The 14,740-nt window shown below is 38.0% G+C and overlaps 2 protein-coding genes and 1 long non-coding RNA gene across 5 annotated transcripts; all 3 read left to right on the top strand.

Moving 5' to 3' along the window:
• Positions 1–233: 233 nt before the first annotated feature.
• LOC143612585 (putative serine/threonine-protein kinase PBL28) lies at positions 234–1,950 on the top strand. Its single transcript, XM_077086537.1, has 4 exons — positions 234–1,210; positions 1,401–1,584; positions 1,668–1,831; positions 1,891–1,950. The coding sequence occupies exons 1-4, from the start codon at positions 302–304 to the stop codon at positions 1,948–1,950; spliced, it is 1,317 nt and encodes a 438-aa protein (XP_076942652.1). The 5' UTR covers positions 234–301.
• A 272-nt stretch (positions 1,951–2,222) lies between these two features.
• On the top strand, positions 2,223–2,874 carry LOC143612568 (uncharacterized). Its single transcript, XR_013149965.1, has 2 exons — positions 2,223–2,364; positions 2,552–2,874. It is a non-coding gene; the product is annotated as an uncharacterized LOC143612568 (long non-coding RNA).
• A 2,008-nt stretch (positions 2,875–4,882) lies between these two features.
• LOC143612567 (receptor-like protein kinase ANXUR2) lies at positions 4,883–6,674 on the top strand. 3 transcript variants are annotated; one of them, XM_077086519.1, is made up of 3 exons: positions 4,883–6,193; positions 6,308–6,440; positions 6,538–6,674. In XM_077086519.1, exons 1-3 carry the CDS (start codon positions 5,297–5,299, stop codon positions 6,654–6,656), a joined length of 1,149 nt encoding a protein of 382 aa, XP_076942634.1. In that variant the 5' UTR covers positions 4,883–5,296; the 3' UTR covers positions 6,657–6,674. The 3 variants fall into 3 exon arrangements, with proteins under 3 accessions (XP_076942634.1, XP_076942633.1, XP_076942632.1); XM_077086518.1 differs by having other exon boundaries at positions 6,290–6,440; XM_077086517.1 differs by having other exon boundaries at positions 4,883–6,440.
• The last annotated feature ends 8,066 nt before the right edge of the window (positions 6,675–14,740 follow it).

Genomic DNA, 14,740 nt, shown 5'->3' with positions numbered 1-14,740 from the left:
TTTACTTTTTTCGAAGCTAGCTTGCAAATATTAAAACTTTATAAAACTTTAAAAAGATTGAAAAGAAACATAACTACCGACCGTGTCCCACAAACACCAGAACACACTTCCTAGGAAAGGTCCAAGGGAGTTCCACGTCATCTCCGTATATTCCGAAAACGCGTGTGGTACTTTCGGTGTTATAATTTGGAATACAAACATTAATTCGGAAGGTACGTATACATCTTCAGATAATATAAAAGCCAACTTGGTACAAACAAAATTATCCACAAACACAATTACACATAGTTAAATAAAAGTCATGCCTTCCATTGAAGATATGAATCACTTGCAGATTCCTCTCCAAGACATATTATCGGCAACTGATGGATTTGATTCCGAGAATTTTATTGGAGAAGGCGGATATGGGACGGTATATAAAGGCGTAACTGAAAAGCATGGCCGCATCGCCATAAAGTGGTTGGTTCGTAAACAAGAGTTCGGGCAAGGAGACCACGAATTTAAGACCGAGATTGCTATGCTTTCAAAATATAAACATGAAAATATTGTCTCTCTTCTCGGATTCTGTGATGAAGAGGATGAGAAGATGCTTGTTAATAGATATGAAAGCAACGGGAGTCTCGACAGACATTTAAACAACCAAGATCTTACCTGGATCCAACGACTTCACATATGCCTGGATGCTGCCCGAGGGTTAAAACACCTTCATGATAATGTTGGGTCTCAACTGGGAATTGTCCACCGCGATGTGAAAAGCTCCAACATCCTTTTGAATGAGAGTTGGAAAGCTAAAATTTCTGATTTCGGGTTGTCAAGAGAAGGCCCTACCAATCCAGAGACTAGCTATATTATCTCCAATGCTTGTGGCACACTTGGATACATTGATCCAGACTATCGAAATAACGGTTATCTCACACAAAAATCTGACGTGTACTCCTTTGGGGTCGTATTGTATGAAGTTTTGTGTGGAAGGCTCGCATATGCTACATGGTACAATGATGACCGTCGATTTTTAAGTGTCTTGGTCGAAAAACATCACAATAGGGGAACGTTAGACAACATAATTCCTTCCTATTTACGCAAGCAGATGAACACAAATTCGTTACATTCGTTTTCAAACATTGCTTATCAATGTTTGAAGAACCGAGAAGAACGTCCAACAATGAAGGAGGTTGTGGATCGGTTACAAGAAGCTCTTGATCATCAACAAGTAAGTTCAGTTTGCATAATGTTAGTTTTACATATTCCTTTGAAGTTTGGCCATATAGTTTTTGATTAATCACTAGGCGTTTGATTGGGATTTTTTTTGAGCTTTTTTGATGTTACTATAATTAGTTCTTTTATGCGTTTTTTTTAAATTAGTCTTTATTTATTTATTTAATTTAATTGTTGTAATTTAGGAGGTAATAAAGAAGCCGGAGGAGGAAAAGAAAGGGGAGGAAGAAGCAAAACGAATAGCCGGCGATGATGAGAATTTAAATTACTCGCCACTGTCTCCTCCGGGGCAAGATATTATTTTGAGCACGCATATGCATTGCGAAGATTGTGCTAAAAAAGTCAGGCAATACCTTAAAGGCTTAGAGGGTTTGTACACATCTTTTTTTAGTTTCTTCATGCATGAATGAAAATTTCGGTTACTTAATAATTAACATTGTATTGAAATATAGGCGTTGAAAGTGTTTTGACGAACTGTGAGACTCATCGGGTCATAGTGAAGGGAGAAAAAGCAGATCCATTGAAAGTTTTAAAAAGACTCCAGAAGAAAATCCGCAAGAAAGTTGAGCTTGTACCGTTGGAATATATACTGCCTGTGGAGAAGAAAGATGAGTTTGTAAGTAACTTCTTTTTTTTTTGTTTGTTAACCTTTTCTTTAAACATTTCCTCAACTAGTCAACTACCAATCATACTTATACAAGTAATTATAAGAATGATCCATGTAGTGTGGAGTGATTTTTTAACTCCTAAGCTCCATTAGTTAGGTCTTTATATCAACTGATTGGTTTTGCTATGAAACTTGTAACTAATGAAACTTGGAGAGAAAAACTTTGATTTAACCATATAACAAGGATGTGGATGTTGGTATTGATCATGAGCTTTTTGAAGTTAGTTTTGGTTATAATTAAAAAAAAGGTCAATTTTAATCAGTTTAAATACAAATGTGATCTTTTATAAGGGCCTGCCTTGATGTGTTTGTTTTTTAGGAAGTAGAGAAACAAGAGGAAGAAGCGAAACTGGCCACCGAAGATGAGAGAAAGAAAGACGATTCAAAAGATCCGTCGCAGGAAGATTTTGTTAGCTTATCCATGGATTGCTTTTGCGAAGGTTGTGTTAAAAAGGTCCAGAAATATATTCCACGCTTTGAGGGTTCGTATTCTTATTTATTTGTTTATTTACTTGATATTAATTATTTTAAGTTTCCTGATTAAAATTTGGATTTTACCAATAAACTTGTTTAGAAAAATCCTCCTTAAAGATGTTTTTGAAGCACTCTTATTTGTAACAATAAGAAGCAATGATGTTCTAATATTGGATTTTGTGGGTATGATTGTAGGGGTGAAGAGTATAGTCATGGATCAATACAATTCTCTAGTTACGGTCAAAGGCACTTTTTCTGCAACGGAATTGGTAGAATATGTGTATAAGAAAACCTGCAAACGAATCGTCATAGTAAAGCAGGGCTAATCCTGATTAATAGAAGTAGAAGCTTTAATATGTAATTAATTATGTAATTTTATGAATCATTGTGTCGATTAGAATACGGTTGGCAATGGTACATAAGAGCCGTATATATGTGTGAATATATAGGATCATCATGTAACAATTGAACTAAATGAATTAGGCTTCAATTCATTTAAAAATGCGTTTTTTTATTTTGTAATTCTTATTCCTATACCGATGTTGTGCTCCTACAATGGTATCGAAGCAAAAAAGAAAAAGAAAGAAGAAGAAAGAAAGAGAAAATTAAAGCATAATATAAAGTAATTTTACAATTATTTCTTTACTTATTTCTCATATGGGGAAAGAGCATGGAAACATCCTAAGATTGTGATATTCATCCTTTCAAGTGGAAGCACTAATTAAAGGGAGCATTCAACGACCGCCCTTGCTTTGACAAAAGAGAAAAAAATACAAGTTAAGATATATTTTGTTAACTTTTGTCATTATCAAGAGATGCAACATTATTATAGGTATTAGATGGATCATATTCACAAAATTAAAAAACATTTTATACAAAGTGGTTAAGTAGAAATGGTTATATTTTCATATATTTCCTCGATGTTATTCACACAACGTCACAAGACATCATCAAAAAATTGACAAATTCTCACATAAGGTTGAAAAAAAAAATATATATCATGTTCATTTCAACAATAATATATCATGTTCGTTTTTTTTATTTTGTAATTCTTATTCCTATACCGATGTTGTGCTCCTACAATGGTATCGAAGCAAAAAAGAAAAAGAAAGAAGAAGAAAGAAAGAGAAAATTAAAGCATAATATAAAGTAATTTTACAATTATTTCTTTACTTATTTCTCATATGGGGAAAGAGCATGGAAACATCCTAAGATTGTGATATTCATCCTTTCAAGTGGAAGCACTAATTAAAGGGAGCATTCAACGACCGCCCTTGCTTTGACAAAAGAGAAAAAAATACAAGTTAAGATATATTTTGTTAACTTTTGTCATTATCAAGAGATGCAACATTATTATAGGTATTAGATGGATCATATTCACAAAATTAAAAAACATTTTATACAAAGTGGTTAAGTAGAAATGGTTATATTTTCATATATTTCCTCGATGTTATTCACACAACGTCACAAGACATCATCAAAAAATTGACAAATTCTCACATAAGGTTGAAAAAAAAAAATATATCATGTTCATTTCAACAATAATATGAAGGCATACATAAGTCTTGAATATATAGAAGAATTGAAATATAAATAGGAGATGTCTGTTGGCCTCTTAATGATTCCATCATCAAGATCTCTACATCAGTTAGAGGTAGAATGCGTTTGGTTTACGAAAAAGACATCTCTAAATGCTAATTTATGAAGCTTCTTAATTGGTAAGTTTTAGAAACGTGTTGACCAATTTAAAGATTACCTCTTAATCGGTCAGACATCTTAATGACTTAACACAAGATTGCTAAACATCTTAACATTTATTTTAGTTTATAACCATAGTGATGAACTTAACATATTAAACATGCTCAATTGTTTTAAAACTTAAGTGAAATGGGTATGGCACTACTCACGAACTCATCTTTTAAGGCCTATGCGGTATCATTAGAGCCACTGTAGACAAGGCTACTTACAATTACAAGTCATTCCGTTGTGTCTCACGGCAGGCTTATCACGGGATAGGCCCCAACTCTTGACCAATCAAACTTCTGGGTAGCTTAGCCACCTTTAAGGATATGCTGGAGTAAATAAGAATCCTTGTGGTTAAGCACAATTTGAGTATATACAGGTGATCTTCAAGCATTTATCACATCGATCACATTCTTCCACCAAAATATTCACTTCTCATGCATTGCTGCTCGTTTGCCACGACGCCCCACAAAAATGATTTAGTTTGGCTTTTGGCTAGAGGGATACTCATATTTCCCATGTTTTCATTGTCCCGTGGAAACACCATCTATCGTGAAACTCCCGTTCACCATCGAGCATTCATCGTTAACAACCAAATTCGAACTTGATCTTTATATTTTATTTGATATTTTGATTGGTCGTTCAAAAAAGAGTTTGACGCACATGAGCACCTTCACCTAAATTGTTAAGTCACGAGTTACGAGCACCAATATAAAATTTTTATTCCATTATCATTTAGTAGCCATCATTTATGGCTTTTGGGATAATCATTTGACTTGCATCCCAAGGTTTAAACAGTTAAAGAAAACATTACTTTTTCCAAAGTTCATAAATTTTAAAAGTTTAATATTCATAACTGAACTATCACACTACTAACTACCGACTCCCCAGTATCAATATCATGCTTGTGGTTGTGGCAACATAGGTACCTTTCAGACACTTAATTCCTAGGAAATATCCAAAATAAGTGCATATTCTATGTAATGTTTGTGTTCCTTAACTCTCACGTTATCCAAAAGTAGAAAACGCGTTTACAAAATATACCTTCCAGACTCTTCTTCAAAAGGTACCCATCTTCATATAAAAGCCAACTAGTAGTCTTCAATCACTGTCACAATAAGTGGTTTTGAATCTTACTCACTTTCATTTCAAACAAAATATCCACAAACACACTTGCACATTGTTGAATCAAAGATCATGCCTTCCATTGAAGATGCAATGCACTTGCAGATTCCTCTTATGGAGGTATCATTGGCAACTAACTGGTTCGACGACAAGAATCTCATTGCAAAGGGTGGATTTGGGAGCGTGTACAAAGGCGTATCTAAAACACATGGTCACATCGCCATAAAGCGTTGGGATCATATGTTGCAAGGAGATCACGAATTCAAGACGGAGATTGCTTTGCTTTCAAAGCATAAACATGAAAATATCGTCTCCCTTCTCGGATTTTGTGATGAGAAAGGCGAGAAGATACTTGTTTATAAGTATGAAAGCAACGCGAGTCTTGATAAACATTTAAACAACAAAGATCTGAGTTGGAATCAACGACTTCAAATTTGCCTAGATGCTGCCCGTGGGCTAAATTACCTTCATTATGGTGTTGGATGTTGTGAGCAAATCCTCCACCGAGATGTCAAAAGCGCAAACATTCTTTTAGATGAGAACTGGATAGCCAAAATTTCAGATTTCGGTCTGGCAAAAGTAAGCCCTACAAACATGAAGTATAGTTCTGTTAAATCCAATGCTTGTGGCACACGTGAATACATTGCTCCAGAATACTATACTTATGGTTATCTCACGTCAAAATCTGATGTCTACTCTTTTGGGATCGTACTATGGGAAGTTCTGTGTGGAAGGCTCGCACATATTGTATACAGTGATGAGCCTGTAGTTCTATCTATTTTAGTCCAAAGACATTACTTAAGTAACACATTAAGCACTATCATTCCCTCCTATATACATAATCAGATAAACACAGCTTCATTACTAACATTTTCAGACATTGCATACCAATGTTTGAAGAATGTAGAAGAGCGTCCAACAATGCGGCAGGTCGAAGTGCAATTACAAAAGGCTCTTGATAATCAACTAGTAAGCCGCTACAACCATAATTCATTTGTACTCAAAGTGAATTTTATTAATAAAAATCTTTTCTTTTTACAAATTCTTGTTTTCTGGGTGGTAAAGAAGCCGGAGGAGGGAAAGAAAGTGGATGATGAAGCAAAACCGGCTGCCGGAGAAGAGATGAAGAAAAAAGAGTCAAAAGTGCTTGTTATGGCACTCATGCATTGTGAAATTTGTGCTAGAAAACTTCAGAAATGCCTTAAAGGATTTGAGGGTTTTTCTCTTTTTTAATTTTTTTTTCTTTTTCAATTTTTCCATTGATTTATTTCGTTTTAATTAATTGATAATAAAAGTTGTTTTTACTATAACAGGAGTGGAAAAAGTTCTAATGGATTGGGAGACTCATAAGTTTGTAGCGAAGGGAGAAAAAACGTATCCGTTTATTACCTTACGATCTAGGAATGTTATCTTTAATGTTATGACATCATAATGTTATGATCCCACAATCTATAAGCGTTATATTTAAACGATTGAGTATTGTTATTCAAAAAGAGCTAGCAGCGCAGCTTGTTGCCCGTTTAATTTTGTATTGGTGTAAGCATTACTTTATTAAAGAATTATATATCAATCAAATATTTATGTTTAAAAAAAATATTGTTATTAACTATTAACAATAATGTACGTGGTGAATCATTAACAACACAACTCGTCTTATTGTTAGCTTTATATATAGTAGAGTGAATGAAGAGAAGTTAATGAATGCCAACATGATTATGGGTCAGTCCCACTCTTTAACTTGTGGCCGTTAATGCAAAGCCCACACGAATCAATTCAGCAACAGTCAAAGCTCCTTAAAGCCAGAAGCATATAAACACATAAGCCCATCTTGAAAAGCAATAAGATACCAAAAATTAAAGAATATTTATAAAAATATATGTTTGAACCAAAGTTAAAGAACATTTATACAAATATAAGTTTGATATATTACAACATTTAATTTGTGAGAGAATTATACACATTATTTTGATAAGAAAAGGCGGAACATACACAATCTGTATTTGAAAAATAAAACTTAGAAAAAACAAGTGATTTTACAATTATTACTCTACTTTAATCTCATATGAAGAGAGCATGAAAACATCCTAAGATTGTGACATGCATCCTTTCAAGTGGAAACACTAATTATGATACATTTGGTTAACTTTTGTCATTATCAAAAAAATGTAACAATGTTAGGTATCACATGGATCATAATTATAAAATCAAAATGTAATTTGTTTACTTTGTAGACATATAGATGAAATAACAAGAAATGATCATATTTTTATAATATTTTCTCGATGATTCACACACCGTCACTAGAAACTCATCAGAAAGTTGATAAATTCTCACTTAATGTTGCAAAATACATTACTTGATGCGACTCATCAACCACCAAATACACTAGATTACAGTACAGAAACTTGGTGAACAAAAGCCTAACGTTGATTCGATGGCCGACAAAGAGTTTATTTTAAATATTATTATTTTGTAGCCATCATTTATTACTTTTGAGATAATTATTTGACTTGCGTCCCAAGGGTTAAATTATACCACTTGCAGTCAACACTTGGCTCACAGAAGTCCAATCAAATGCAACCAGAACTTAATTTTTATTCTTTTATATATATACCGCTAAAAAAACCAATATACTTTCTAACATGTTAAATTTAAACAAAAATATGATAAAGAAAAATTTAAATCAACTTGAAACCGTAAGTGTCCGTCGGTTGTTTTTGGCTTATCCGAGTTATTCGACTTGAATTTAAACAACTTTTTATTTTTTCATAAAAAACGGGGTTTTTTAAACCCTATTTGTAAGAAGCAAAAGAATATTGGATGTTTTTCATGTCACATCTTATGTTTCTCCACATAAATCAATCAACAAAAGAAGCCAAAACGTGTTTTAATTTCTTCATTATTTATCTTCCTTTGAAAGTGCCCATACTTGTATAGAAACAGCTCATCTAGCGGTCTCCTTGGTCATTACTAGTCTCTCTGGCTTTCAATGTTTGTCACCTACCCATTAACTAAATAATTCCCTTTTATTTGTTTCCCTGAATCATTTTTGCCTTCAAACACACTTGAAGAAGTAGGTCCCCGCAAAGCCCAGTTGGACCCGCAAGACTCACCTTGAAGAGGTACGTCTGGGCAAAGACCAACTGGATCCGCAGGACCCACCATGCTCAGAGAGATGAAAACTTTACACGCAGTAAGCCAGCTGTTCCCGCAGGAAAACCTCCCTTGGTACAGTACCCTGCCTGTCCCCGCAGCTGTAGGTACAAGCCAAGAAGGAAGGCTACCCGCACTAACAGTAAGGCTATCCGCACTAACAGTAAGGCTACACGCATAAGGCACTAATCCTTAATACTTCAGTAATGTCACCTGAAGAAGGAATGAGCAGGGCGGGAATATTCCCGCCCAAAAGAGCCAGTCCGTACGCTTCTAGAAGATCTTTTGTACTATACCTACCAAGGTATGGACAAATAGACAAGATCTGACAAAAGCAACCCATGAACCAATCAAAGGGTGACAGCTCACCGACAATAGTACGAGGAGGAGCACGCTCCAGTACAAAATGTCACTATCAGCCGCTGCCTACCCACCAACTCCCATCGTGGCACGAACGTAGCCCATAGTTGGTGTAAAAGGAATATTATATACAGCTGGCCGTACCTGCTTGGAAACCTACCTTCGGCTATAAATACTCCAACACCTTGGAACGGTATCATCATCTTCTCTCTAGCTATTTCTCTCTATATACACTTATATTCAGAGCAACCTAGCCTGATTCTCACGCCGGAGGGTGGTCACAAGGAGGAACCCCCCCCCCCCCTCTCAGTGACGAGCTTACGGTGTCTGTTTTGCAGGTTGAGAAGAATAACCATCTTTGCCGGACCTAACCCTCGTGGGAAACATCTATTTACCCTAAGATTATCTTTAATCTGCCGGGGTCATTTAGTGTTTCTTCATTGGCGCCATCCGTGCATTAAGCTAGAACTAATTCTTTCTCAGTTTTTTCAAACTTCTGGAAAGATGGTTAAGGTTACTCCGATGCCAAAGCCACCGAGTGACCAGAAACTCCGGTAACCACAACCCCAGCTACTGGGGGGAACACCGGTGAATACACGATTGTTACGAACACTACCCCGGTTACCCAAGTCGGGGCAAGTGCAGTAAACAATCCTCTCCTGGGATTCATTGATACCAGTTGGGGAAACAACAGACGAGACTTCCGCGAAAAACAACAGAACAAGTTAAAGCTTGGGCGGAAGCACGCCAGAAAGAATTCCAAGCCGAGTTGGATGAACGTTTACGTTCACTCCAACAGGCCAATGACGAATTCGGAAGCACTCGACAACAGCTCAACATGAGCACTGATTGCGAGCATTTGGATGATGAAGATTGGGAAGAATCTGACAGTGACGCAAACTGTGACAATCGTCAATTTCAGGTTAACTCCGTTAACTCAACTCCGTGAATTCAAACTTAAGATCACTAAATCTATAACGCACACTTCATTACATTTAAACTAGGGCTTAAATGACGCTTAACACTTACTACATGTGTAGTCTTTCGGGAATTGCACCGAAACGCAAACGAGTTGACGCAAACGATTGATAAATAAACGAAAAACGTCAAAACAGTAATTATGTGATAATTATGTGTTAGACTTATGTGTTATGTGATAACATGATTATAAACGTTAACTCAAGATGAAAACAAGTTAGTTAGGCTAGAAAAGTAATACTTAGAAGTGGAGGGACTTGAGTGTAACTTATTATTATTATAAATATATACTAATAACCTTAACCCTAACTTATTCTCTTTCTCCCTAACCCCGATCGGAACCCCATACCCCCTCCCTCACGGCTGCCGTCAACTATACACTCACATTCAACCATCAAATCAAGTGTTTGATTGAAGAACTAGGTGCTAGGAAGGTATATTTGATCATTCTATGCATTCTTGTTGCTTAATTTTGATGTTTGTTGGGGTAACCACAAACCCTAAGCTGCCGATTTTGTGTATGTATATAGCTAATATGATTGTGGTTGATTGAATGATGAATTGATAACTAAATTGAATCTTGTTGCATGTTGATTGTTGTGTCTTTGATTTGAGTTCAAACACAAACCCTAATCAAGTATGTAATATGTAATTGATGTGCATGGATGGTGTTTATGGAGTTTAGAGGATCATATGAATGCATGATAGTTCATAGGTTGTGAATATATTGAGTTTGGATGCAAACAGTTTCTGGACAGAATGTGTAATTGATGTTTAAGTGACTGTAACGAAGTGTAAACATGAAGATTGGTTGAGATTATTGGTACTACAGTAAACTAGGTTGAGTCTAGTTTCTATAGAATATAAATTTGTAATTTTTGGACAAGTAAAGGTTAACTTTTATGATTTTACAAAAACGTTGTGCAAAGCTGAGCTGTTAGACCTGCTGTTAGGTTATGTTGTAAATGTTATATCTCATGAACTACGAGACCAATTGGGTTGGTTCCACTTCTGGAAGTTGACTCATTGAGATAGGAACCTAACCCAAGTGGTCTTGCATTTATTGGATTTTTCGTTTAACGGGAATTGCAAATAACATTCTGTTGCGCATGAATTTGACTGTTATGAGTTTGATGTAATGATTTGATGATTGTGAGAAAACTGTGAGGAATAAAAATGTAATAAAATATGTTCTGGAAACCTAAGACATATGTGCTTCTGTGATGATTTTTGGTAAATTAATTGAGATGCTATGATTGGTGAAATAGTACAATCTTTCTAGTAGGATTTCTGTCTCGGTGAAACTAGCTGCCGAGTTGTGTAAAAATACATGAAACATGATACTTGTTATATAATTGTTATGTTTTGTCCAAAATGCCCTTGCGGGGAATAATTTCTAATTTATTGCCATGATTTGACCAAATTGCCCTCATGGGGAATAATGGCTAGTTAATTGTTATTTGTTGACCAAAATGCCCTTACGGGGAATAATTGATAGTAACGTACGTTATGAATACATGACACGTATATGATTGCTTACACATGTAATGTGTCACAAAAACACTTGTTTATGTCACCCACGATTCACAAACGAAACACGAAACATGTTATGTGCATAGGTATTATGTGCCGGGTCTAGAGACTCGATAATATTCCGACACTTAGAAAAAATCTCTTTGTTGTTTTAGAACGTTAGAGAGAGTTTTTCGGTGACGCGCATCTTGGTGATTTATTTTGGGAAATTCTTCGCAAACAGTGAGTTTCACTTTCCCCTCTTTAAACTGTTTTCAAACGTTTTTCACTAGGGGGAGATAACATACTCCACAACGCATTTAAGATTTTGTTATAAATTATATATCACTTGTAAAGGCTAAGTGGCAAACGAAATATTTGAAGTCCTACACATCGAACCGGTTAATATTTAGAATAGCGAGTCACTGTTGAGTAGTACTACTGGGTTTGACAAACCCCACCCAACGCTAAACTCGACTGGAGGTCGAGCGGGTGTAATTTTGGCTAACACGTACCATGGTCTGGAGGACCTGGTGACAAGGCACTTATTAAACGAGTCAGCTTCGGTGTCGAACACTTAGTAATACTTGTTGTATAGACTAGCTACCTATCGATATATAATTTGACATAACACTATCTGTAACGCTGTAACGCCGTAACGCAAAACGCTTAACGCAAAACGCTGTAACGCTGAACGCAAACGCTAAACGATTTATTTTTATATAACTTGTGAACTCACCAACCTTGTGTTGACACTTTTAGTATGTTATTCTCAGGTAGCCGAGGCGGGCGCACGGTTTAGGAACATGCATTGATTGAAAACGTTTTTGTCCTGCAAACTTATTTTTAACGGTTATCTTTGGTTTTAAGTCGTCCTGCGTGACGCAACTTTTGATTAAAGGTTTTTACGCTTCCGCATTAAATTACTCGTAAACGTTTTCATGGTTTTGAAACTTTATTTCATGGTTTGATTATAACTGATGATTCCGATCCTGCCAGTTCACACCCTCTGACGGTAAAACTCCGTTAGTGGATTTTGAGGGTGTGACACAAACCCTCGTCACAAGGCGAAAGGGAAGCGTAAAGAAGCAGACTTCCACTCGAGAAGAAATTTCGAGGGAACCTTCAAACCAAAGAACACGGGAGGAAACCCACGTGACTTCTCCAAAACTTTCAGACCAACTGTTGCGAATGCGGGAACGTCCAAATTTGCAAGGGACATTGCGGAAGCAATCGCTCCAAAGAGTGCCAAACAGATGTCCAACATAGGCACTTACGATGGCATATCTGACCCGGACGATCACTTGAACAGATTTATAGCGGGGGCAACCGTCAGTAATTGGACGGAACCCACATGGTGTTACATGTTCCAGATGACGCTCGTCGGGGCAGCCAGAGCATGGTTTGATCGTCTACCGGTTCACCACATCTATGATTGGGCAGACTTCCAGCACAAGTTCAGCCAACACTTCAGTCAACAAAGAAAATATACTGAAGAGCAATGGACGATCCTCAACTGCATCCGAGAAGAAGACGAATCTTTGCTAGACTTCATCACTCGCTTCAACTTAAAGAAGCTAAGTCTGGGCACTATAAGCGAAGATCTTGTTCGCAGCCGCTTTCATCCAGGGCGATGTGTACCCAGAGCTCATCCGCACGTTGACAGGTAAAGATGGCATGCCATCATGACGGCAGCTAAACGCTTTGCCTAAACGGAGAAGCAACTGGGTAGAAATCTCCCCCAGAGCACAAACCTCTACACGCAGAGAACAAGAGAAAATAACGTCCGTACCGCCCGACAAAATAAAAAGAGGAAGCTTGGTATTTGGCAGTCAAGGATAAACTTTGACACCTCATCCAGCTCTCGCCCTCTCTTAGGCGGAAGGGACAACATGCACTTGTCGAACCGGAATCCCAGATGGACGCCACTCACCAAAAGCGTCACCGAGATATTTGCCACCGAGAGGCTCCCATGGCCAAAGGCTCCAATAATCCGACAGCGTCAAAACGCTGATCAGAGCAAATCCTGTGACTTCCACGGGACAAAAGGCCACACCACTGAGGAATGCACATCCTTGAAGGATGTCGTCGATACATTCGTCAAGGATGGGAAACTCACACACCTCGTGGCGTCAATCAAGAACAGAGGGAGGAAAGACAATCGGTACAAGGGCAATGGAAGGAAGCCCGTCGACATCAGCATTCACATGGTTCACGGCAACATCAGCGGAAGAAAACAACGAACAACAGAGCCAACTGCGTGGAAGGAAGCAGAAGTGCGCTTCCCGCGTGTGCCAGGGGGGCAAACAAAGAAGGCCCCTTAGTCATCAAAAGCCAGCTAGGGCACTACATCACCTCCCGCACCCTGGCTGATAATGGCGCTTCCTCAACAGTCATGTATAGGCAGTTCTTCGACAAGCTAGACGACGAAGACAATGAACGCCTAGAAACAGTTTACGCCTCGATGGAAGGGTTCGATGGCAGCACAAACACCCCCTTGGGAATCTTATCTTTCCCCGTCACTCTCACGGACGGGAAGTACTCCCGCACGGAAGACGTGGACTTCGTTGTAATGAGGAAGCCACACCACACATACGACATTCTCTTTGGGAGAGACGGGATGGCAAGATTTAATGCTGTGGTGTCTTCGGTCCATGGTATGATGGGATGGCCAACAGCTGAGGGCGTCGCGATGATCACGGGCATTCCCCAAGTATGCATCGCATCCGTCTCATCTAAACCCAAACCAAAAATGGCTAAACCAACCATCTCTGAGCCAGAAGAATGGGCCTTCAATGGCAAATACCCTGACCAGGCTGTTACCATTGGCCCAACGATCACTAATCCCACACGCACCTTACTCAAACGCTTGTTGCAAAAAAATGCCGAAATCTTCGCGTGGACACCAGCTGACATGACTGGTGTACCTCGAAGTAAGGCTGAGCATAAGCTCAAGTGTGACCCGGCGTTTACACCGGTCATACAAAAGTGTCGCGTAATGGGTGCTGAGCAGGCTAACGCGTGTAGAACCCAAGTCAAGGAACTCCTTGACGCAGACATCGTACGCGTTAGTAAATATCAAACATGGGTTGCAAATCCCGTCATGGTACCAAAATCCAACAAACAATGGCGCATGTGCATAGATTTTAAAGACCTAAACAAAGCATGCCCCAAGGATTGTTACCCGTTACCCGAAATTGACCTTAAGGTAGATTCATTAGCACCGTTTCGCCTTAAATGTTTCCTTGATGCGTATAAAGGGTACCATCAAATCCACATGGCTGTTGACGATCAGGATAAAACCGCATTTCGGACGCCCGATGGCACATTTTGTTACCAAATGATGCCATTCGGACTAAAGAATGCCGGATCCACATACCAATGCCTGATGGACAAAGAGTTTCATGCTCAAATCGGGAGAAACTTGGAAGTTTACATGGATGACTTGGTCATCAAAAGCCTCGAGCCAGAGGCGATGTTGAAAGACATCGAAGAAACTTTCAACACGCTCAG

This window comes from Bidens hawaiensis, unplaced genomic scaffold (assembly GCF_021521415.1).
Source record: "Bidens hawaiensis isolate Kalapana, Puna unplaced genomic scaffold, B.hawaiensis_p1.1 tig00035038_1, whole genome shotgun sequence".
NCBI classification, from domain to species: Eukaryota; Viridiplantae; Streptophyta; class Magnoliopsida; order Asterales; family Asteraceae; genus Bidens; species Bidens hawaiensis.
The sequence above is the reverse complement of the archived record's forward strand: the minus strand, read 5'-3'. Positions and strand labels throughout refer to the sequence as shown.